At 34.6% G+C, this 25801-nt stretch overlaps 1 protein-coding gene across 2 annotated transcripts in view; it reads left to right on the top strand.

Moving 5' to 3' along the window:
- Window positions 1-25801, top strand: part of LOC123708225 (axin) — a 73657-nt gene that overhangs the window by 35092 nt on the left and 12764 nt on the right. The window contains exons 2-7 of one of the 2 annotated variants that reach the window (XM_045658817.1): window positions 3186-3231; window positions 23463-23544; window positions 24200-24305; window positions 25114-25228; window positions 25316-25464; window positions 25667-25781. In XM_045658817.1, the coding sequence (XP_045514773.1) occupies window positions 23511-23544; window positions 24200-24305; window positions 25114-25228; window positions 25316-25464; window positions 25667-25781 (519 nt within the window). In that variant the 5' untranslated portion in view covers window positions 3186-3231; window positions 23463-23510. Of the gene's footprint in view, window positions 1-3185; window positions 3232-21314; window positions 21451-23462; window positions 23545-24199; window positions 24306-25113; window positions 25229-25315; window positions 25465-25666; window positions 25782-25801 lie in introns of those variants that run through there. The other variant, XM_045658818.1, reaches the window with a different exon arrangement.

Here is a 25801-nt window from a genome sequence, read left to right as displayed (position 1 = left end):
TTAAGTGAATCTGCTTCGCATCTCATCGCATCGCAGAGATCTGTTTAGAGGAGCATTGCAACCGACGTTGGTCCTCACTGCCCGAACATAAAAAATAACTGATGTGTTTCTCTTTAAGAGGAAGTTGACTTAAAACATTTGGTAAATCTACCAGGTTGTTAATGTCAATCAGGCGGCCTCTATCGTGGAGATGGCAAGTGAAAGAAAGCCAATCCTTTGGTGAAAGCATTTCTAACTAACGTTACACTTTACCGGCATAGATGTTTGTAAAAATGGTCTTTAATTCGTTCGATTCTGTCAACATGGACACTGGACTGAATATATAACGCAAAATAAGCTTTATCGCAGCTGGTGTCTGTGAAATTAAGAAAATTGCTTGTATGTTGAAACAAGGAAAACCATTTACAACAATAATAGTGCAACATAACTTTGATCGGTGCAATTCACTACTTGTAAAATTACTGTCTGTGGTTTTCTCGCTTTATAATGTTTAGGAAAATATTGTAACATATGTCCAAATGGACTTATTATTGTCGGCTTTCCTGAATTAGTAGTTACCATATTATAGTTTACTTAACTTTTGGTTGTATCTAATAGAAAGATCAGCCCGTTTGACCAATCAGGAAATGCGTTTACACATCTACAACACTAAAAGCAACTCTCTGCAACTCATAGAAATGGGTGAGCATACCCAAATACCACCTTGGGTTGTACAGGTGATCGGTATCGTTTTCGCATACTCCATATGGCGTCGACGAAGTGGAGGACTACATTGGTGGCAGGAGACAGGCGAACCTTCTCATACTAGCGATTGATTCACAATATTTAAAACTATGTACCAAATGTTTTATATTTATGCCAAGGAAACGGTTGATAATGCTATAAGGCCTGTAAATCTGTGATCTCGGGTTTCGCTTCCATTATCAGAACATCAATCACATTATCATCGGTTGATACCTGATGCCGTGACGTGCATTTGATATTCTGCAATCTATCAACATTTTGTACTCGTAATATGATTATAATTCTCGTGTCTGCGTTTGTTTTTATCGTATTACATTCTTTAATTCGTATGTTATTGGGTTGTGTTTTGTTTGGTAGTGCATTTGTTGAGGCTGGTTCGGCCTCCATTGAGCCGGGACCGGTTTTGTGTAGGAATGCTGTGTGCTAGCGGCTTTTTGCTTTGGTGCCCACGCGGTCCCTTGGCCCGGCGTCGGCGCCAGTGCCTTATTTGATTCCTGATAAAGGCACTCTGCAAACATAATTTATGTTTATGAATGCATATTTCTGACTGCATTTAAAAATCCTCTTCACAACTAATTGTTATTATTGAACAATACACTTGAATAATAAATATAAAACGTGTTAGATATGCCGAAGTTCTCTATATCCCGAACAACTATCGTACATAAACCAACGCGCACAAAATAAACATTTAAACTTAATCACTCTAATTAGTTTATTTCGTAATCTTACAGGTAATATAAATTATATAACAAAAAACAATTATACTAAAGATATGATAGCCAAAGATGAAATACAGAATATATATACAAACATTTACGAAAGGAAAACATCAATAATACATGTACATGTCTTACTGTAATCAGATTTTAAAGAATATTAGTTTTTGTAAAATCGTTGCGAAATAAAACCCAGTAGATTAAAAGCCTAAAATTACAGGTTTGATGAAATATGAGTAAAAATAGCGGGCTGAAGAAGCTGGCTCGTCTGCTCTGAACAGCAGTGTAAACACAGGGATCATCCCCATTAGCTTATTGTGCTTGTTCTAGACTTGTTTACTCGCATCTCGCTTCGTTCATAAATCTCTGACCGTATTTAATTTATCAAACGTGACACGTGATATTTTTAAAATTAGAATGTCCTGAAAATGGGCACAGTGTTTTGTTCGGTACTCGATGGTTTGTTTTAATTTGTCAACTTAAAACGAAGCTTTGATTGAGTCTTTAACCCACAATTTTGTTTCTATGTTTTAACTATTTTTGTATTATTTATCTGTGGCTATAGGATATACATAAAGAATTTTACTAAATTTATATTTTTATTTCGATCGATGGAAAGTTTTGTGATTCCGTTGGCTCATTACGTTATCAACTATCTAATATACAATGCTTATATTATATGCGTAACCTTAATTATATAGATGTTTAATCGGTTTCCATCTAAAATTCGCAATATTGGCGTGTTTGACAGATTCAAGGGGGCATTAAAGATGCATGTCAAAGCGAATGTAGTGAACTAAAATTGGGACGTGTATATGGCTCGTATATACATAATATTTAGTTTCTCATGTAAATAAAATATAATTTTGTAATGAGAAATAAAGCTCTTTAAACATTAGAAAAAATAAACTCATCCCGATGATCTTAATATGACCAATCGCTGGTACTGTGAAGGAAAATGAGAGCAAACGTCAAAGTCGATGTCGTGTGTCAGGCAGAAGCCTAATCACCTACTTGCCTATTAGAAAAAAACAAATGTTTACTAACCAGATACGGAAATCTGAACCCTTAAAAGTTTTAGCGGATTTTTTATCGGCTATCAAATTTTTATATTGTCGACTAGCTAGCAATTAATTACTATGCAACATATAACTAATCCTCTCAGCCTAGGTGGTTCCTGGCATAAGCACGTTTAAACGAACTCATCAGATCAGCTATATATGTATATATATAATAAAAAAAGGAAAAAGCTGTGTTAGCTTAGTAGCTTCGGTGTGCGACTCTCGTGTCTGAGGTCGTAGGTTCGATTCCCGGCTGTGCACCAATGGACTTTCGTTCTATGTGCCTATTTAATATTCGCTCGAACGGTGAAGGAAAACCCTTTTAAATGGCCTTTTAATAATTTATACGCTCCTTTCTTGCAGGAGCCTAACACAAATTTGTTCGGAAATACTTCAGTGGCTAGCTGGTTCCACTTAGGCTTGTCTAGAATCTACTTAGATTGACAAATGAATATGAAACTGATACAGAAATCTAAAGCCCAGACCTAAAAAGAACCTTTATCCAATGATTTATTTTATCTTTTATAAATCGTTGAGGTATAATAAGACAGTTCTTTGCCCTAAAACTTAAAAATATATTTTAAAATTGTAATATGATTGTAGGATTAGGTTTTATAATAATATAGTTTCAGTAATAATTAAAAATTATTTATTGTTTCAGGATGTTATTCACCTCATACACAGCACCGTTCAGCTGAAGTTTGAAGGTAAGCTTAATAATGTTTTTATAAAGGTTTTAAAATAATGCTATTTTAACATTCAATTAAAGAAAATAAGAACGTCTTGCTTTCGTCTCTTAGTCCAAGACTCTTGCAAATGTTGTACGAACTGAGGAAACTGTTAAGTAGCGAAATCATATGTGGAATTGTTGGTGGTGAGGTCGTGAGGTCCACACAGATAGCGGGCATGCATCCGAGATCTGGAATACATAATGTCTTGTTAGTCTTGTCTAATTTCTCTGTTCTATTCTTAACATATTTATCAGTAATGGATTAGGTACAAAATATTTATTTTTGTAAAGAAATAATAATTATATACATATAATGCCATAACAGCTAAAATCAAGCAAAGTATTTTTCGCTATAAAGTCACAGAGCTAGAAGTAGTTTTCTAAATTAAGTGCGGTTTGGCTTGAAGCGGCACAATGTTCCAATTTGGCTCCTTCCGTGATAATCCGCTGAGTCAGCACGTGTAGACTTGGCTCGTGTTAGAGCATTATGTCGTTATTACAGCTCTAATCACGGCCAACCTGCCTTTTGTCAACAATTTCCTCAATCTTGAGGCTGCATTTTCACTTGAAAATATAAATTGCGTATTTTTTTCGTAAATGTATAGTTCGTGAAATCGATAACAATCGAATTTGTATAGTGAAAATTAGTATTGAAATCATTTAAATGAAGCAACGGTTCAGTTGATATAACATTATTAACGCTCTTTAATTAAACTATTTATAAGTCGCTTTGCCACCAAGCCTGTGAATTTTGATTGCAATTTAGCGTCATAATATTTAATTTCCCTTTAAAGCCTCCCTAGCGAAAACCAAAACTAGCGATCCCATTACTTCTACGCGTTTACTCTCAAAAGAGGCAACAGTATAACGTTAAATCCCACGTCACGGGAGAAAAAAACGAGCTTATTTTTATATTAAACCAGCTCTCGTAAGCCGCATTCACCTGAGGAGGCTCTAGACGGCAAATTAAGTGACATTAGAGGTATAATGCCGGTCGAGGGAGAGCTGAAAGCCGAGTGAGTGACAGACCACAGCGGTATTACCTCGCCTTCACGAAATTACCAAGGAATTCCTACCGCTATTACGATTAGTTAGCGGCTAAAGTTGTTCGTATACATTTCTTTGAATGAAACTTAAGTGGGTAAAACGCAGTTGCAGTGGTTGGTGGTCCTGTTCTACGTCGAATGCTGAGAAGGCTGCAGAGCCCGCTTTGTTTGTCTACAAGTGCGTTTAGCTAATAGAAAGTGTAGTTGTGTGAATAGTTGAAACACTAGACTTTTTGTTCGCTATAGTCTGCAGGCATTTATGAAAATTGTGTTTTTCTCATGCTTACAGATTCTATGAGGCTCGTTTTGATTTTCTTCTTGTATTTAGTTGGTGTGTTTGTTTTTTTTTTTTGAATTGAGGATATGCAAAGTACCTTTGTTCAATCGGAAAATGAGAATTCCTATTGTAATAGGCAACAGCTGTTGTACAAAAAGATTGTCTTCTAATTTATCACCAACTTTGTGAAGTGGAATGATTTTTTTTTTTCAATTCCGTTTTTCAATTTGATGCTTCGAAGATAATCGCTTGAAGTATGCAACTTAAATCGCTGATATTATCCGAATTTCGATCTGTTTGGCCCCCTTAATTTTATAATTAAGTTACTACAAGTAAATTAATAATAAACTTTAATAGAAATTAGCAAAGTATTGCAAGATTTCTATTGATTTGATCTCAAATTCTATGTCCGTCGTATTTTTGAGGCAATTATATAATATATTAGCTGACCCGGCAAACGTAGTTCCGCCACGTATGACATGTATTTCCAGGAAACATTTTTTTAGTTCAATAAAAATTACCTATCTACTATAATAAAAAATAAGGGTTGATCGTAGAGGGGTATCTATTTTTGTATGCTGAGTCATAAAAAATAAAAATATTTTTTTTGTTGGATACACCTCATCAGTTATAGGTTTGAAAAATAGATTGCAGCCGATTTTCAGAGTTATTGAATATGCATAAAAATTAATAAGCATCGGTCGAGCCGTTTCGGAGGAGTATGAAAACAAACATTGTGACACGAGAATTTAAAATATATATAGAGATAAATATTTTTATACGCTAATTTTTGTTAGATTTGTAAGAAAATTTCAATATATATCAGTCCAATAGGTGTTTATACGCCAGCCAGAGTACTGAAGAAGCCCCTCGTCCTTTAAAATACAGCAAAGAGAGACAACACTCATAATAACGAAATGGGAAATTAGGTTTCAACAATAGCCAATGCGACATCTTCTCAAAGGCTAGATTAAATCATTGTGCTGAGTGGGCTGTGGGGACAAGCCTTTATATTGAGATAATAACTTCCCAACTTCTTATTGTTGTTGTGTATAATATGTATCACTTTGAGGAAAGAGGAGCTGGAAGCTCAAAATGAAGAGGAAATTTTGCTACACTTGAAGCTTTGTTGCATCAAATAGGTTAAGGAGTGTATGGTAATATTCTTACTAGAGTAGGCCGTTCCTGGCTTTTGTTACCAGATTTTACATTTGGTTTTTTCATTCTACATGAGCGGTTAGCTATCTAAATATATATTATATTAGTATTAAATATGCGGGTACATCATAATTGTGATCCTTTTAACCCGAAGCAGTTATTACACTTGGATCTACAACTTCAACGTATTGAAAATGAAACCATTGTTTAACAAAAATTAGTTTTGGGTGGATATTCAGAAGCGAGAAGCTAAGTGTGACACGTAATCCAATACGTTTGTGACATATCATGAAGCAACATATTATTATGTTTATCAACCAAATGTGAGATATCAAACAAAAAGGACATCCCGAGTAGAATATTGTACGCGAACGAAGTCGTAATCATTTAGTTTATTATATTCAAATGTAGACGTACAAATATATATTTTTATGATGTTAGTCTAGCAATATAAATATCGCGAACTGTGCACTCACATCTCAATACAATTACTCGAGGTATTCGAATCTACGCTCCAAATGAGATCTGCTTATAACCCTTGAACTTTTACTCCGCGATCTGAATCAGCTCTATCATATTCCTATAATAGAGTTTTTTCTCTCGTTCCTGCTTTTAAAATAACAAATCTAGTTTGTTAGTAGTAACTCTTATATATTCAAGTAATTTTTGGAAAACTAGTACTTTATCTATTAAGATTGCATTATTTAAATTTGATGATCCGAATTGCTCACCGAATTGGATTGTACATATACTAGTGAAGCGTTCAATAAGATGAAACAATCAGAAGATAGATCGAGCATGGCGAAAGTTTCGGAAATTTAAAGTTCTGAAATCCAACCTTAAACTTAGTTTAAAAACAGTGATGGACGCATGCATACTTGAAATAATATAAAATTTATTATTTAAAAAACAAAGTTGAATGGAAATGGCCCAGTTAGCACATGACAATGAGGAAGGACGCCCATAAATAAAAAAGACGGCGAGCAAATAGAAAAGAGTGGCGAAGATGGGAGATAAATAGAAGATTGTCTTTGAGCAGGCCTTCCTTCGGAGGTCGTGTAGTAATTAATTTAATAATCAGGCGCTAATTAAGGATTAAAGTTAGCGCCTGATAGATAGCACTGGTGACCCCAGAGCTGGTGCTTTCCTCGCTCAACGAATAAGTATCGCAATACAGCGAGGAAATGCTGCCATCTTTAAAGGTAAACTGCCGCAGGGACCAAACTTTTTAAATTTGTTTTTTTTATGATTACTATGTATGTTGAGAAAATTCTAAATACAAACTAATAAAGGTATAATTTTAAACATAATCACTTTATGTATCTTAAAATAAAGGCTATTTTTATTATTCGTTTAGTTATTCATAGACAATGTTTTAATAAACATTAAACAAATACTGCCTTCGTTATAATGTTTGAAAGTTCGAGTTTTAATATTTTTCTCGCTTTATATACAAATAAATTAGGACTAGCCATAAATGTAAGCGACATTTATGAGAGTAAAGCTTTATGTATATTATGTCTGTAAGATAGTGAATAGTTGTCAACGCCAGATTCAGATTCAGTTACGTGTAACCGGCAGACTGAGACTCGGCAGGGGTATCGCAGGATTTGCTTTTGTTTACCACCCATATTTTATAATTTAAATACCGTTATTATATTGTTGCGTATACGCAGTATTGAATAAACTCTAACTTCTTATTATAATTTTATTTGTCAGCTCCGTACTTAACCGCGTACATGCTTTTCTAAGATGCGAATACTAAGTGATTATAGTGAGTGACTTATATTCTGTTTCTATTCATGCATGTATATTTATTGATTCGTTGATTATATCTGCATTACTCAAAGAAAAATATCTATCGTTATACCAGATCCGTAGAATGCAAATGTACCTAAACAAAACACTGTGCGCTTAATATTCGAATTTTAAATAGTGAACGACGGAAATAGGCCACTTGAGCCCTTCACATCAGACGCAGTGGGATCGCATGAATGGCCGCCTGCCGAGTGTAACGTATTGAAATCTGTATAATTACACGCTTGTCGCTCGCATTCGTCATATTGTTTAGTGAATAGACAAACATTTAAATCAACCTGTGGAATTTGTCCAATTTGCCGAAAACGGTTTTTATTTACGGTTTTTTTCTATGAACAGATTCTATTCAAGAGAATTTTTATTGATACTTAATATTAATTAAGTCGGAATTCAACGGACATACATTTGGATTTACCTTAATATCGGATTTGAAACAAGTACCTGGATGTATTGATACATTTTATTTGGATTCTACTATCATTACTTATGGATTTGACTTCAACCAATTCAAAACGTCGAGAATAATGAGACAAGACATAGCTTCGGCCTTACGATCAAGAACAATGAATACGTGGCTTCGGCTTTTAAAACTACCAAAATTCTCCAATTATTACCAAGAACAAGATCTGGCTGTATTGACTGAAGTCCTTTGCCTTTCCCATTAGGGATAAATTAATATCATCATCATTTATTAAGTTGGGAGCTTAAAGGGAAATGGGAAATAGTAGATTAGCATTATTGATAGTAGTCACACGTACCGACAGTTATGCTACCGTTAAGCTAATACTGAACGAAATTTATTGATGATGTTTTACGAATAGAGATATAGTTCTCTTCTCTTTACCATTCTTTAATACTGAATGTCCTGTTGGCGTTACATAGATTCTACTTTACCCCCCTGTCTTCTGTCTTAGCCTGCGTAAGGTCTTTAATGACCTTTTGATTGATGATGTTTTACGAATAGAGATATAGTTCTCTTCTCTTTACCATTCTTTAATACTGAATGTCCTGTTGGCGTTACATAGATTCTACTTTACCCCCCTGTCTTCTGTCTTAGCCTGCGTAAGGTCTTTAATGACCTTAACTTTCGATTCCGCGTATAGGGGCTCGTACCCAGGTCACTTCCACATCCTTATCTAAAGTATCAGGGCCTCTGCGTGCGTTCTAAATACGAAAAGCTCCAATTACTTTTAATTGTCTCCGAAATGACAAATTCGTATTTTCGCTGTCCAGGCAATCCTTAGCATCCTCCAACACCACACTTCTTTCGGATACTCTCACAGTCCATGTTTTAGAGTCATACAAATGAGGAAAAGTCAGAGAGTAAATTACAGTATCACGAAAACCAAGCTCCAATAGCAATATAACATTCTTGGCAGGATTTTTTTTATTTTTATTGAGTTGTCACTGTTATAATTGGGAAGACGAATAATGAATCTTACGTAAATTGAGTTATGTTTTATTCAACGGATCCAATCATCCATACCGCCGAGTGTCCAGAGGCGTCTGTAAATATGTAAACAGCCAAATCGACCGTTATTCTATTGTGCCTCGTTAACGTTGCCGCAATTATACCGTATCTTTATTGCCACAGTTAGTCCTGAAAATAAATCCATACAATTATACAGATTTTAAATTCCCATTTATATAAGAGCGTACCGCGGGGATTTTTATAAAATGTATCCGAAATGAGATGTTATATTTGTGTTTGTGGAGTATTTTACATGCAATTTTTTGTCAATTTTAACGGCTATACCGACCTTTATTGCCATAATCCTGCAATCTCCGATCCAATTATACAGATTTTAAAATGTCCATTTAATTAAGTGGATATTGTGGTTTTTTATAAAATGTATACAAAATTTCCTGCTATGTGTTTCACATTTGAATCATTCTTTAAAGTTTTATAAGCTATTTATGTTTTTTTTATACAACAGAAGGCAAACGGGCACGAAGCTCACTTGATGTCATGGACACTCTTAATGCAAGATTGCTCGCGAATGTGTTGCCGACCTTCTAAGAATTGGTGCGCTCTTTCCTTGGTCCTTATATATTAGCAATAGTTTTCAGTAATCTTGTCTTAGTGATCACGCAGGACTACGACGTTGCATTTTCTACTGAAACGATGTTATATACATACTAAAAACACTGTTAATAATATAAATATAAGTATACTTTAATTCCTACCACCGCTGTACCAGGATTATTTCATTAAACCATCTCTGAAAGTGGGTGATGTCTTAATAACAGTACGTTAGTTAGAAAATTTTATACTGAGATATCGATCGACTGTTATGATTTACAGTAGGTCCTCCTCTCAAATTTAATGCGCGTACAGAACTTCGCCAGTCGTCGTATTCTCGGAATCACCGGAATCATTGAATCGTAACAGCCCTACACAATGCACTTGCATTATGCACTATTATAAATTTATTAGAGATTATTTATTTTTTTATTCATTTAGGAAGCAAAACAGATACATATCTAAAAGTATAAAACAAAAAATTAACACATTGCACACAAAAAGTTTCACTGATAAAAAATAAGATATAAAGCAAAACAAAACAAAACATGACAGCAGAATGTTATTTAAGTAGATAATACAATACAAAATATTTAAGTAGACAATACAATACAAAGTTTATAAATCAAGCGAACGAGTACAGTACGAAGTATGGTGTAACTGTTACAATCTTTACTAAATGAGGTAACTAATAGTGTAAGCAATAGTGCTTTGAACAATTGTGTCTGCTGCGAGTAAAATGTCCAGTCTATTTTGATAGAAAGTTGTAGTTCTTTCGCGTCAATTACGTAAAAATAATTCTTTGGTACAGTTTTTAAAGTTTTATTGTATTACAAAAAGTAAAAAACCCTTCGAACGCATACAAAAAATCCGTCTAAAATCGATTAAGTTTTCAATATTGTTTTTCCCAATTGCGGTAGACAGCTGTCCTACCTGCCATTCGATCTATCGGGCCTTGAATTGAAATGTCCCGCCATAAAGTTTGACAAGTGGTTAGACGAGATAAAAACACTGTTTTCTGTTTAGTGGTGATATCGGTAGCATTAGCACAAACGTTACTTTATTTTCGTCAAGTATTCGTATATGTTAATTTTTGTATGATAAACTGTAAAATAATTACATATATATATTTACATACCAATGGCGCTTTATCTGTTCCGTGATCATTTGTACTCATCATCACCTTCTGTGCCTTACACACCCCGTCGACCTTGCTTTTCTTAATGAGGCAAAATGCGCTTACGCAGGCTCGCACCACGTTTGGAAGAGCTTGACGTGGCGACTGTCGGGTTGGGTCTACACTCAAAAAACACCTCGGCTCTCCACACGCTCTGAAGATAGGCCTCGAGGATCGCCAAGGCAATTCATAACTTCTGATACACCGAAGCGCTTTTTACCATATAAAAATCTATCGTTACATTTAAAAGGACTGTTTGAGAAACTCTAAATTAACTGATCAAAGACATCAGTACTAAAGAATCGTTTAAAATTCAGTACAAAAAAAATCGTGGTAGGTCATTGTATGCTAATGTCAGTTGCAGACGTCATTGTCTCACAAGATGAGGTCGGAATTGTTCCTGGAGCCTCAGGGATTCCGTATCTCATTCCACGGATGATTTGTTTACCTGGCAACGAGACAGGTTTAATCAGGCCTGCAATTGAAAAAACAAAGCTGGGATTGAATGATTGCCCGCAGCTTAATTTAGCTTTTGGTTATCTTGATTACTACGCCGTCTCATTTATATTATCCCCTGCTTAGTGAGGCTTATTTGTGTTGATTAAACGTCCGAAGATACTCCTTTCCTGCTAGCTGATACTGAGATTTTTTTGGCGTAGAAGTAAAGAGTTTAAGATTTTCAAATTCTTTATCATATATATTATTAGAACTTTAAGCATAAGCTATGTGATATGTTGTTCGATCTCTATTCTCGTATTACATACGTTTGCGTGTGCAACTGAGATACAACTCTAGTTATACAGTAAGCCCCTCTATAACGCGGGAGAACCTGACAGCGTTATAGAAAACCGCGTTGTAAGAATATTCTCGTAAAATCTAAAAGCATACTGAACTAGCAACACGAATTTAATAAAGTTATTTAGTTTTATTTTATAACAACACAATTGTAACAGGTGCAAAGGTACGCAAAACTAATTATGTACTTGACAAATTATAAATTTCACACTGCAGAAATATAACTTGAGAAATCTCCGTGTTATAGGGGGAAATACCGCGTTATATGGGGTATGGAAATCGCGTTATAGTGAGGATTACGTACAAGAACAAACTTGTGGCAAAGTCCTGTTATATATGCTCCTAATCAAATCTAGTAGGCAAGGGTATACTTCAAGCTTTTAAGACATATTTAAAAAAAATAACTCATTTTTACCTAAAACACCCGGTAATGTGACACCGGATTTTAAAAATGTAGCTAAAAATTTCCCCAGTCAAATATCAATAAGGTTTATTTTCGTTGGAATCAAAGGTCCCACTGGACAGCGCAATTCAGTGAAGTCCCATTAGCATTAGCAGATTGAATGTAACCTTTTATTCACGTTCAGTAGCCTATTAGCGTCGTGACAAGTCGGCTCGCACGTCCGAACTGTTAGGGTCACCAGACTTGAATGATCTTTATTTGATATGTTTCTGAATTGTTCCATACATACATATTATGCATTCGATACAATACAATTCTTCGATGTATGAAGTGGTTTGTGCCATACGCGGAATGTAATATGTTATGTATATCATTGATCGTAATATATAAGATTTTATCCTGGTGAATAGAAAACTGTGTCCGCCACACATATTGTAAACTTCTTTTTTTTGTGATTAAAGAAATAAATAAAATTTGTTGTAAATAATGACGAAGAATGTGACATGTTAATTGTATATAAATTGTCTAGATGGGTCGTGATTCTATGGTCTATATTAATATATATGTCCAGAACAAATGACACTTAGCTCTTTAAATTCAAACTAAATTATTTGTTTACTTTTAAAGTACAACAAAGAAGTTTTAAAAGAAAAGTAAACGTTATAATTATATAATTTGTGTTACTGGCGCGAAAAATTGTTGTTTTTTAATTTGAATGATTTTATCTGACAACCCTGTTGGAGTCGCCCTACGGACCGTCCCGCCACGTGACACGTTCACGCCATTGTATCTACGGGCATTTGCAGGCTTCGGTAATCTGCTCCTGACGGGTGCTTTTATTTGAATTTTCTTCAATCCACCCTTCCTCGGGGCTCGGACACGTGAGCGAAAAATTTATCGTTGAGAAATAATAAACGTTTTCTTTATAACCGTGACTAAGATCGAAAAGTTGTGTATATCCTTAGCCGGAATCACTTCATTAGCGCGTTTCAGGACGTCATCGCAGTTATTGGAATGTAAGTAAAGTAAGTTATTACAATGTAGTAGACAAAACATCGGCTTACTTAATTGATCCAATATACGTGGGACCAAACCGTTCCTGTTAACTGAAATAATTGTGGCCACGGAGACCAAAATTCAAGAATCTCTGACAATAACTGAGCGGTCATAAAATTTTATATCTCAGTTGACTGAAAAATCCTATATGTTTTAAGCAGAATATCATATGACGGCTCTTGAAGAATTTGCAAGATATTTATGAATATGAAATTCAATAAAAATTTAATATTGCATTGGTCAAGTTGTCCCCTGAAAAATGCGAGGTTCGTGTGGTGGAAAATATGTTTGATATGCGTGACTTGGTACGAATTTCTAAGTTATAGAATTCTATCAGAGCATATACGTACTACACTTATTTAGACGTTCAGTAATCCTTGCTAATAGGAGTATTCTGGCATAACGCGCTTGTATGGCTCCATAAATATGTGCGTATATTGAAATTTCACAGTACATAAATATAAGGTTCGAAATCCTCGCGTTATGTGAGGGGTGTTAACTGAAGAAGTAAAATCGCGCAATATCAAAAGGCGTTATAAGATTACGGTGTTATAATGGGATTTACTACGTGTTTTTTGTTTGTTTTTATAGTTAAAAGATATTTAGTATTTGTTTCTGTTCTTCTGTTTCTCTTCTGTCTGGTTTGTTATTTATATTATTATAATAACTGGCTGTAAGTGTACTTAAAATGAAATATACATACAGATAAATTATGTTTTCGAACCAATTCAACTTATGGTTCGGCAACGCACTTCTGACAGTGTGAGTTTACATCAGGTAAGCCCGTTTTACACTTATTAAAATAATGCTCAATGCTGGACTTCATACAAATAAACTTCGTCTCTTTTCATCACACGGTAAATACATTTTGACAGAAAGAGACGAAAACCTACTTTAGTCGAAATAATGATAGAAGATAGTTTTTTTTATAGTTAATGTATAAAATATTAAGGTGTTCGGTTTTGCCTCGTCAGTAATATATTATACCGAGTGACACGGAAGGCTAAGTTAGCAAGGCTTTTTATTATTAATTCAAAACCCATATCGTTTTCATTATATATAGACATGGAAGGAGCATGTCGTTGATATAGTTAGTGCTAACAAACAAAATTAACGGCTAATTACCCTCTAATTAATTCAGAATGCGCGTGCTCCGCGAAATAGTCACGTAATTACGCCTATCGTAATTTTGTTACGTCTTGAACCTTTGTTTAGACAATTATCTGAATACCTTTGAACTGTATCTTGCAACATGGTAACATTAAACGTGTTCTGTATATTGCCGAGATGGTCCATTATATCTGACGATAGACTGCAAGTGAGTGGTTTATGGACAAAATAAAAAAAAACGTTCAGTCGCACAGCTAGATTTATTTGATTAAATATGTAATAGTTTTATATACCTTATCAACTTTCGTGTGGATATTGATTTGTTAGATTGCTCTATTGTCATTAGTTTACGTAGCGGACGCAATATAGGGATAATTTTCACACCTTGTGTTTTTGTGTTGTGTAATATGAAATGTTTTTGAAACTATTTTATAGTCTACGTTCATCGGGTATAATGTAGATTACTAATGGTGGGGGATATTTTTTGAAATATCGAAAAGGGCGATTGACCCTACGCAATACAAACAAACAATCATCCTTTTGATCAACAGAATTAATTGTAATTTTTGTCGACATTTCTACCAGTAACTCGCATAATTATGATAGAGCGTGATCATGTTTCCTTCCTTTTTATTGCTTCAATATCTAGTCAATATCTACCAATACCTATTATCTCAATATACCTGAAATACTACAAAAAAACTAGATAACTTTCGTTACACTTACCTATTTCTAGAACGATATTTCTGCTCATTCGTTATGTTTTCTGTGTAACGGACAAATTCATTATTATTAGGGACGCATAGAAAATTTTCAATATAACTGTCATCGCTATAGACTGAGTACGTATACAAGGAGAGTAACAATAATTGAACACTGAAGTATTTTCGAACCAATTCGACTTAGGGACCAGAAAAGGGAGTACCAATTCTGAAACGACTGACAACGTCCCGTTCCCTATTTTATAAAAAACAAAATGTATATTCGTAATATTGTTCAGTAGATAGCTGGCTCGTAGCTTTTAAAACTGTATAATAGTTATTGAATCGACACAGAAACTAAATACAAAACAAGCTTATTTAGAACACAGTTACATATACACTAACATAGGTAATTTGCCTATGTAACGATGTGTATATGGGTATGGCTGGTTAAAAGTAATTAGTATAGTGAGGAGCGGTATGAACGGTCGCCGATCTGCGGCAGGCAACTCAAATAAATTATCTCCCTTTGAGAGTCGGATTCTTTGATCACAGCCAAATCAATTTCGAGCTATCAAACGCTTCGTTAAGTGATAGTTCAATTGACAATTTTATTGTTTACTCTATTATTTTTGGTTTCTAGTCAACTTTTAGCTCTTGCCTATTTGTCATAGTGTCTTGAGTTGCTCTTGTTTTATATAGTGAAAGGGTTGTAGACAATTATTAACCCATTAACATTGTTATCACTTGGAGGCTTTTTGTTTCCGTGGCGGACATATCCAAAAACAAAAGACGCAATCATTTTTTTTACTTTAAACCAATTTTATTTTGGCAGTTACTGTTATTGTTTTATTAATTTATAGAATGTATGATAAATTACAATGAAAATGAATATTAATGAAACTGCAAATAATTAAAACTTCTTGCTTATTATTGAGGTTCTCTAATTACATTTTAACGCATTTTACATACTAATCCCATACTCTTAACACATAGTTCAATAAATATATTGATAATAAATCTTTGAAGACAAATTGTAATCAAACATACCTACTTATTCTTAAAAAGTTACACACTTTTAACTAAAAGTTCTCTTTTGTCTCTTTCTGTCCAATTGTGTCTACGCTGTGGTGAAAAGAGACATATTTGTTCTGAATTTTTTCTTAATACACGGTTTAGATTTTACAATCTCACATTGATTTGAAAAAAAAGTATTTTCCTTATTTTGTATGTAGAACGCGGGAAGACTAGAAAAAAATGAGATATACATATTGTATGACGTAGTTAGCTGGCCGAGTCCGTGTAGGTAGAGCTGTTGACCAGCTGTTGACAGGGCGAGTACACATATCATTATGTTGGTTAATATTCTCTTTGAGGCGGAGAGCTTGTCAAACAAACTTGAATATTATCTAAGGCCGCCGCTACACAGGCGCTAATGTCTTCTGTCATTTGGAGAAATTACAATTTGTGCCTTTGACCCGATACGCAGTAATGTAATCAATTCTAGAGCGGTTTTGATCTCGGTTAACGATATTAATTTTATCATTTCAAAGGCCTAGGTGAAATTTAAATTATAAATCAAATACAAGGATTTAAATGGAAATTGTTACTAAAGTATTGACGAGGATTTTGATTTTACAACGGACTCGAAACAGCTGCATAGTTTTTTTTATGTTAAGAGTGTATGTCATGAAGTTTTAAACTATAGACAAACGTAAATAATGTATTATTATTTTTGATTAATAAGCTAAATTTGTTCTGTGTTAAAAAAAAATAACTTAGAGAATTGTAACATTAACTTTTAATAAACTTTGAAATTTGGTAAAGGTTCACGTTAAGTAGATTCTAATCACCTTTTATCTAAAATCCATTTATCTCCGTCATATTAGAACCGGGAATAGTTTTATTTTGAATGCTAATTCGTCAAAGGTTCCCGTTCTTTGTGTGGACTTGCTAATCACTGCGGCGTGTCGAGCTTTGCCAATTTATCTCATCTTAATAAATGGAGCTTTGTCGAACTGTTTAATTTTATTAGGTGGTCTTTTGATTAATTATTTGACAATTATGAAAGATATTCTTTGCTTAAAAGTAACTAACGTTATGATAAAAGTTAATCTTCCTTTATGTACCAGGCACTTATGGAATAATATTACCATCTTGTTGTCTATGGTGTCTGTACTCCTCATACCATAAACAAAACCGAATCCATATATCTACATATATAATTTTGCAGAGTCTATCATCAAGAAAAGAGCTTGGATCTGTGGATACTTTATAATATCAATCCTATTTCAAAAATGGGAACTGCCGCGGATCATGGCTAGTTTTATAATAATTCCCGTAAAGCCAGCTCCGGCTGAGGTTATGCCGGCGATGCTAATTCGTCAAAGGACGCTCGCCCTTTGTGCCAACTCGCTAATGACCACGCCGCGTTTAACGGACAAAATTACTTTCTAGCTTATTTCACCTATTGCCAATATGTTTATTGATGTTCGGTATCTATAAAGAGGGCTGGGCCTACCGGAAAGGTATAGGACAAAACAAATAAAGTGATAGAACTAGCGGGGAACAACTGGATGAATATTGCTCAAAACCACAAGAAATGGGATATGGTGGAGGCTTTTATCCTTAAAAAGGACATACGAACACTACAACACGAACGAAACTAACCTTTTTAGAACTTATACTATGACATGTAAAGTTAACAATTATTATATGGATTAATTAATTAATAATAATAATCAATAGAACGACTATGAAGGAGTGGTTCAGCAGTGGTAGGACCCCGTGAGCTTCTATATCCTGTATTTAAAGAGTCTGTCCTAGTGAGAATCCAAACAATCCCAATTTAAATGAAGCCACAAGGAAGCGTTCGTCCTGAGCGTGTCTGACAGTACAGACAATAATTGAATGACAGCTGTCATCTGTCAAACTTTATTTGGCCTTCGTGACGGACGTTGTATGAGTATGTCCATACAAGGAAGATCACAAATAACGTCGTACCTATAACATTAAACTCTATTGATTGTATACACGTAAATCATTTATTATGGTTTATTTGTGATCAATATTTATCTTACTGAGAGCAAGGAAGAGACATGTTTTTCTAAGGAGCATTCAGATCGCGTACGTTCGATACACAACCGTAGAGCGATATCGCGACACGTACGGGCGGTATTGTCCAAAGCTCAGTATCAGCTCAAAGGACGCCGACAAAGCGCGGCACCGTTGCGGACGGCATTAGCGGCCCGAACCACCCCCGCGCAGGGTTGACTGCTACAAAGCTTTGTGATCAACGTTTTTACCCGAGCTGAAGGGTTATGATTTGATACTAAACACAACGGGTCAAACAACTTGTTATTTGGTTGTCTTCACTATATGTCTACGGTTCGGGGGGGGGGGCATAGGTTTCTATTTATGCATTGGCTTCCGATTCGTCAAGTTTTTCAATTAAGTGTTAAGTGAGCGATCCGGATAGACAGTTGACTATATTGTATACAACATCCAAACTATTATTATTTATAGCACCACAAATGAAGACAAATAGGGAAAATGGGTCTTACTGCCAAAAGCAGTTTATTCTAGACATCAGAGGTAAAGAAATACAAACATAAAACATAAACCGCAATATGGAACTTAAAACTTAACTACTTTATTTACATGATTACATGCAAAGTTAAAAATGGTTATCGATACGATATCGTTATTTTTTTTTTAACAAAAAATAATTAAATTGTCACTGTATTCGTTTTTAGGTGTTTTAAAATAGGGATAGCCATAATGTTATAATTTATTCTAGAGTTTTGCTTTAATGTAGAAATTGTATTAGGTTAGTAGTTATTTAACGGGGTCAGTATGCAGAATATAGATTTTTACTGCACTGTTCCCAATTGTTTTCAATGAAATGCATTCATTATTTATTTAGCTTTCATGTGGCGTGGCATCGCCATTATTTTAACTAATCTAGTAATAAATAAAAAATTGAGAACGCCAAATGAAAATGTAAAAATATAAACATTTAGAAGCCGTTGTCATCGTTTTTATTGTTTGTTTTGAAATTATCGAATAAAATTTTCCATCTTGAGTAGTGTCCAAAGCTACGGTGTCAGCGCTCAAAGGGCGCCGACAAAGCGCCGCGCGTTGGCCCACATCCACCCCCCTTTAGGGGTGACACTTGCGGGCTTTTTTCTTTCAAATTAATATCTCTTTGTAGAGTCTCTCTAAGCACTTCATACCTTATTATTTGTACTTCGTAATAACTAATAAATTGTCTTGTATTCATTTTCTGTAAAATAGAAAGTAAAAAAATACGCTCAAAATTGTACACAATTTTATCGAACTAAATGAATGTATTGCTAGACTAGTTATAGATTATTTCAAGTAATTTTTACGTAATTAAAAACATATCCGACCATATATTGGTACCGTTACAATTGATTGATTGCGATCTTAAGATAATTTATTACTTATTTATTGAAGTTTACCACATCATACATAATGCTATATCTATTCGTAGTATATGTTACAAGCTATCTTTTCTAAAATATATGACAATTACGGTAAACGTGAATGTAACAGTTTTAGATTTTATTAGTAATTTAATAAAAATAAAAAATACAGCAAAACAGCGGATTAGGTATGAGATAGGCATGTTTTCTTTAAAATTTATCAGCTCTACCGAATGTATGTATATTTTTTTCTATTAATAAAAGTCCTATAGATTGCATGCGTGATGGGCAGCCCTACATCCACCCCCAGCTCAAAGTGAGTGTGTTACTCTTTAACCTGAGCGATTCGCGACCGGCTAAACTTACCACTCCGCTAAATAAAGTTAAAAGGCTCCTCGAGCTTTGTCTCGGCGCGCCTTTGATGTGCCGCCGTACTCCCTCCCCCCCAGTTCCCCCTTCAGCCCTCGCAAACAGTTCACCGCAGAAACTATTGGCTTTAATGCCTTACATACGATTGATTAGCAAGAGGTATTTCGTAGGAGCACCGATCAAAGTGCCCTCTTGTCCGTGAGGGTCTGAACGACCCCCTTAACTCTGGATTTACGTTTGATTGTTACGATATTGTTATACAGATTAATGAACCAATTAACCGGGAAAAGTTGTGCGATAACGCTGGAGAAATATACAAATTTTTCGTTATTGTAACACATAGTAAAACAGCAACTTCTTATAGTGGACTCTCCTTTCGAAGGTTGGCGATCATCATGGCTATTTTAATTGATGCTGAGCTTCAAGGACTTTGATCGAACCATTGTCTAAGGTTCTTCAACCAACAATTGAGTCTGGAACCAGGTCTACTTCTACCTGCCAGCAACAGCAACTTATTAGCTATTCAACCACGCTGTATACCTGACTCTGGAAATGATATAATTATATAACCTATATAAATAAACCAACCGTCTCTCTCGTAACGCAAACACAGGTATTAATTAATTGTAATAATTTACGGAATATACGCAACCCTAACAATAAAACGCAATACGAATTATCAATAAACCCGAGCAGCGAATGCAAATTGAAATAGTATTTCATTGCAAACCAATGATTGAAAAGCAATCGATATTTTAATCGAGTGATTGAACGTTGGGAGGATGGGGTATGGGGTGATAGCGCGACCGGCGACAGGTATTAAAAGGAATGTCCAAATGTACGGATAATGCGACGATGGAAATTCAATTAGCGTAATAACAGGAGGTCCATTAACGCAATCAAAGAAGGTTGTGCGCGTCAAAGGGTCTAGGGTTAATGAAGCGATAGTGTTGCTAATGCAATGATTGGTAAAAGGGATTAAGGATAGAACAGAGAAAAAACGATATTTAACTTAATTTGTGTTACTGTTTACTGCGTCTTGTTGTTAATTCTAATATGCCATAATACATTTCTATATACTATTGACATCGCAAAGCAAACTTAATAAGCGTATTTTAATTAAATTCTCACTTTGGAACCAAATATATTGCTTGATTTAGGCGGGCCACAGTGACAAACAATCGTTTGATTTATCACTAGTCAAACATCCCTTTCATATATACGTTTTACGAAGACGTCTTTGATTACATATATCTCTTAATTCAATACAAAACTAATTCTAGTGCTATTTAAAAAAATAATATAAACTGTTAATTAAGCTTCCTTTCAGCAAACTCAATGTAATTGGTCAAACCAATCCAACAGTATATTATACCTAGAGCGCATCGTATCGTCGCCATTGACTTTAACTTTTTTACAGGTACACTATATTTTGTAAAAAAATTGTCACTTAAAAACCTAGATACTTTTCTCCATTATTTTGTCTCATTAATATGTTTAAGCGTCATCTAGTGTCGTGTTAAAGTTTCCTATAATATGCAAACGTAAACCTGTTTTGCATAAAATTCAAACAACTGTCAATAGAGGGCAGCTATCGCAAACTCTTAAGGGTTTGCTATTCCATGATCTGTCAAACGTCAAATTGTCGCCGACTCGGCGGATATCAAATGTCAAAATCGTGTCGCTGCCCGATGCTGTATACAAAACCGTAGCAGACCAAGCTAATTTATTATTTATTTCCTAGAAACTTTTCGATTTAACCTGCGTTCTGTTCTTCCTTTAGTGCTCAGCTATCTATAAGCGAATACTTCATATGTAAGTGTTTTCATTTTGGTATTATGTTTCACTCAATATACTTCATGTAAACATCCCTTCCGGGTTAGCGAACATTTGAATGTTTAAAACTACGAAAGTGTACTAATACACTTCGCTCTAGTTTAAAGCTCACAGCGTCTGATCGCGCCTGTAGCTTGTTATCAAGATTTTAAACTTTGGAGATTGGTAGAAGGTGATTTTATGACTTTTTGTCTTTGTTTACAACTTGTATCCCGTTTTATGCCCGTCATCCACAATGAAAATCATATTTATTAACTTAGTAGGATTGCTCTATTGCTTCATTTTTGGGCCTACTGTCTAAAAATATAGTTTTATGTTTTTACAAGGAGTAAATGTGTTGAGCATTAATAATATTTATGTTAATCTCTTCTCTCCTTTAATTTGTAATAACAACTAGATTTATTTATATTCAAACTCTGCTAAAAACATACTTACAAAAAAATATGCTTTCTTGATTGTTTGGTTTTTTGTTAATGCACCGTTTGTAGTTAAAGTTATTAAAATATTGATTTCATATTAATGATCCCTATCATAACCATATTAATAACTATAGCAAGGGTTTCGGGCATCGAGGAACCCTATTGTGTAACTCGAAGAGCATCCGACACGGTATTCTTCACTCGGAGCTTGACAGTGCATTGCGCAGTTGTGCCGCACCAAAATATATTTGAAAAAATATTAATAAAACATTTCATATTATTCAGTTATAATTCTATTAACCGGTATAGTACCTACTGTGTATTGTTTGTGCATACAATGAGTATGGTAAGGGATCAAATTTTTTTGTTGCTTTGTTAATTTTTTCTTTATGTTTATTGAACTGTGAAGTTATGATTATGATTTGTTATGACAGGATCTTATTATGATTTATCCCTTGATGGATAAATGGTTGGAATCTGTATTGATTATGTTGAAAAAATTTATTCGGCCAACCAAAATTGAGTTTAAAACTGGGATTTATGAAATTTGATAGCTTTTGTAAAGAACCCAGCCTAATGTAGTAATGGAGGTTGTATTTTCTGGTCTGTTGTGTGCTAATAAAGTGTAATATTGGTTCAAATGGTTATCATTATTTGTATTCTATAAATTTTGCCTGACTCCGATCGATGATGGAGACTCTTGACTTTTAGACGCTGCCACAATTTTGTTTCCCTCTCTTTCATACATACTTAAATCAAATGTAATGCCATGATCTCTATTGTATGCCATATTGATTTTTTGGCTTGGATGTTACTATTTTCCTCGGTCGGGGCATTATTGTTTGTGGCTCGAGGATTATAATATTTTTGCTTTGGATGATTATTATGGGCAATGAGTATTAATATCAATAGCAAAAAAAGTTATATAGTTTTTATGGATGTATGTATGTAAATTTGATGATAGCAAAGTTTTATAAAACAGATGTATTGTTATAGATTTTATTAAGATAGTTAATAATAGGGATACAGATGTAGCTAAAAATTTTAATCGTTTTTATGGATGTATTTATAGTGATAAAATTTGATGAAAACAAAGTTTTATCAAACAGATGTATTGTTACAGATTTTATAATGAAAATTAAAAATAGGGATACAGATATTTTACTTGTTGGAATGGAAAGTGTAGAATTTATTTTGTTCAAACTTTGTTTCTAATCGTATTTTTGCCCTAAGGATAATAATATTGTGCTGGCATCTTTTAAACTTTGCATCGCGATGTTGAGCGCCATTTTTTTATAACATGGCCGCGCCACTGGGTGAATCTGGATGTAGGCTTCATAGCTTCATAGCTTGGCGTTATACTTTATTGTAACTAAGACTTTAAAAAAAACTCACTCTACTGAAAGGCATATTTTAAGTTTTTAACTTTTTTTTTATCAAGTATGTACTAAGCATAATAGATTTTTAAATTAAATAAAATTAAGATAATATAAGAGCAAAATCTTAAAAATAATCGCGAAATAATAAAAATAACTTGCATATGATTATAATCAATTGTATATTGATTTGCAGGTGGTATCTCGCCATGCAGAGTGCGGGTGGGAGCAGGGCCTGTGCGCCATGAGCCATACTCCTGGAGGCGGCCACCCGCAAGGTAACGTAATTTTTTAATAGACAAGCATAGGTGGAGCCATTAACTTTTATGGGACCGCAATCCTATGGGTTATTAATAATTTTATTTAGTGGATGGGGTTTGTATGTGGATATTTTTCTGTAAAGACGTTATAAAGCTTTCAGAGGTTACTCACAAAAATGTGACACGTAACATATCGAGATAATTTCTCTTTCTTACTCTATCTATATATGTAATTAGTAGTTACTATTAATTAATCAATGGCGCTTAACCTTTTTAGGTCTGGGCCTCAGATTTCTGTATCTGTTTCATGATCATTTGTTAATCTAATAGGCAAGTAGGTGAACAGCCTTCTGTGCCTGACGCACGCCGTCGACTTTTGGGTCTAAGGCAAGCCGGTTTCCTCACGATGTTTTCCTTCATCGTTCGAGCAAGTGTTAAATGAGCACGTACAAAGAAAATTCATTGGTCAAACTTACGACCTCAGGGATGAAAGTAGCACGTTGAAGCCACTAGGCCAACACTGCTCTTCACTGCTTAGTATTATCATGCATAATATAGTCGAAAGACTATATCAGACTCAAAAATCGATGGCTTGAACAGAAAGCTAATCGACTCGCCTTAAAGAAAATAATAGCGTATTATTTAATTAAATAAACTTGTGTCTAATTTTCAGGTTGGGAGCACAAGCTTGCAGACCGGTCGTCGCTGCCGCCAGCACCGGGGGAGGAGAAAACTAAATCTCAGTCCAAACATGTGTTCACACAGCCCCATATCCCTAAGTGAGTAAATTGTTATAATACCCTCTTTAAACATTAACGTATATATCAATCAATCACTTATTGGCAAATTTATTATTAACAACGAGCTTTTATCCAGCTTTAAATAGTTGTAACTACATCAAATATATTCTCATACTCTTTATGATTTTAAATCTGAAGTTATTTATTTCACTTAGTTTGAGAATATCCTAAGAAATTCATTTTTTTATAAGATTAGTGCAACGGTTACTTGTTATATATTTCTTGAAATGCTATACATTCAATTAAAATTGCAATTAATTTTTCATAAAGTCTTATTGGAACACTAATTTATTAATAATATATTAGACATATTTACTACGTATGACGCTTATTGCTATTGTAAAGTAAGGTCTTAGATTCAAGGGTTGGGAATTAAACACTTCATTGATTCACTATAATTGGCTTCTTTCACCTCACTGGTTTTATGTAAACTGTATCAATTCAAAGTTAGGGAGAAAATGGCCGTGCACACATGCCACAGTTAATTTTTTATTCTATACCCTACTCCTACTCCACAATTCCCCTTCGGACGGATGTTCGTAGACAACACAATGAGTTAAATTAGCGATAATGGCACATTTGCAATGTTAAGATTCTTAAAAACATGTTTATTTAAATGAAAATGTATATAGAATTTAATTAAATAAATTTTGAAAGTTAACTATGGACATGCCAGTGTTTGGTCGACTTTTAGCTTTTTGTATATTATGCCGGAAGCGTTGTCTTGAATATAATTAATCTTTTATCATCTGGCGTAACATTGATACATTATATGGTAATGTTGCAGAGCGAGCGCTATGTGGTGGCGCGAAGAGACGGAAGGCTCGTCGGGCAGCAGTGCACGCTCACCCGCCTCACCTCCCTATGTACGTTGGGCTCGAGCCCTGCATTTCCTGCTCGAGGTATGTACAACAATATATAACAAGAGATACAACTGAATATATTCGATCGATTGATTTTGGTGGAATTGAAATTGTTTTCTTGTATAGGATGCAGAGGGCGTGCGTTTGTTCCGTAAGTTCGTGTGCGGTGCGGGCGGATTGCACGTCGACCGGCTTAACTTCTATTTCGCCGTACACGGCCTGCGACAGGAAACTGAACCATCCAAGATACGGCAAGTCGTGTCCGCTATATACAAGTGAGTATTTTAAGACTATTGATAAGGCGCAACACATCAACTTTTAACATTAGCTTTATCTCTTGGTCATTCAGACGGAGACTGAATAAATTTTTACCTCATAGTCCTAGGTGGACCCCAAATAACATATTTTTATGGAGGTTGTATTAACTTTTCATATTTCTTGTTATTTATTTAACCTTATTATAAAAATCACAAATAGATTCCTGCGGAAGTCTCAGCTAACGATGCCGGAAGCGCTGAAGTCGCAGGTGAAGCAGGCGATCAAGGATGGCGCATCCATCGAGAAGACTATCTTCGATGAAATGGAGCAAGAGGTATACGACGTGTGCTTCTA

The sequence above is a fragment of the Pieris brassicae genome, chromosome 4, assembly GCF_905147105.1.
Source record: "Pieris brassicae chromosome 4, ilPieBrab1.1, whole genome shotgun sequence".
Classification (NCBI taxonomy): domain Eukaryota; kingdom Metazoa; phylum Arthropoda; class Insecta; order Lepidoptera; family Pieridae; genus Pieris; species Pieris brassicae.
The sequence above is the reverse complement of the archived record's forward strand: the minus strand, read 5'-3'. Positions and strand labels throughout refer to the sequence as shown.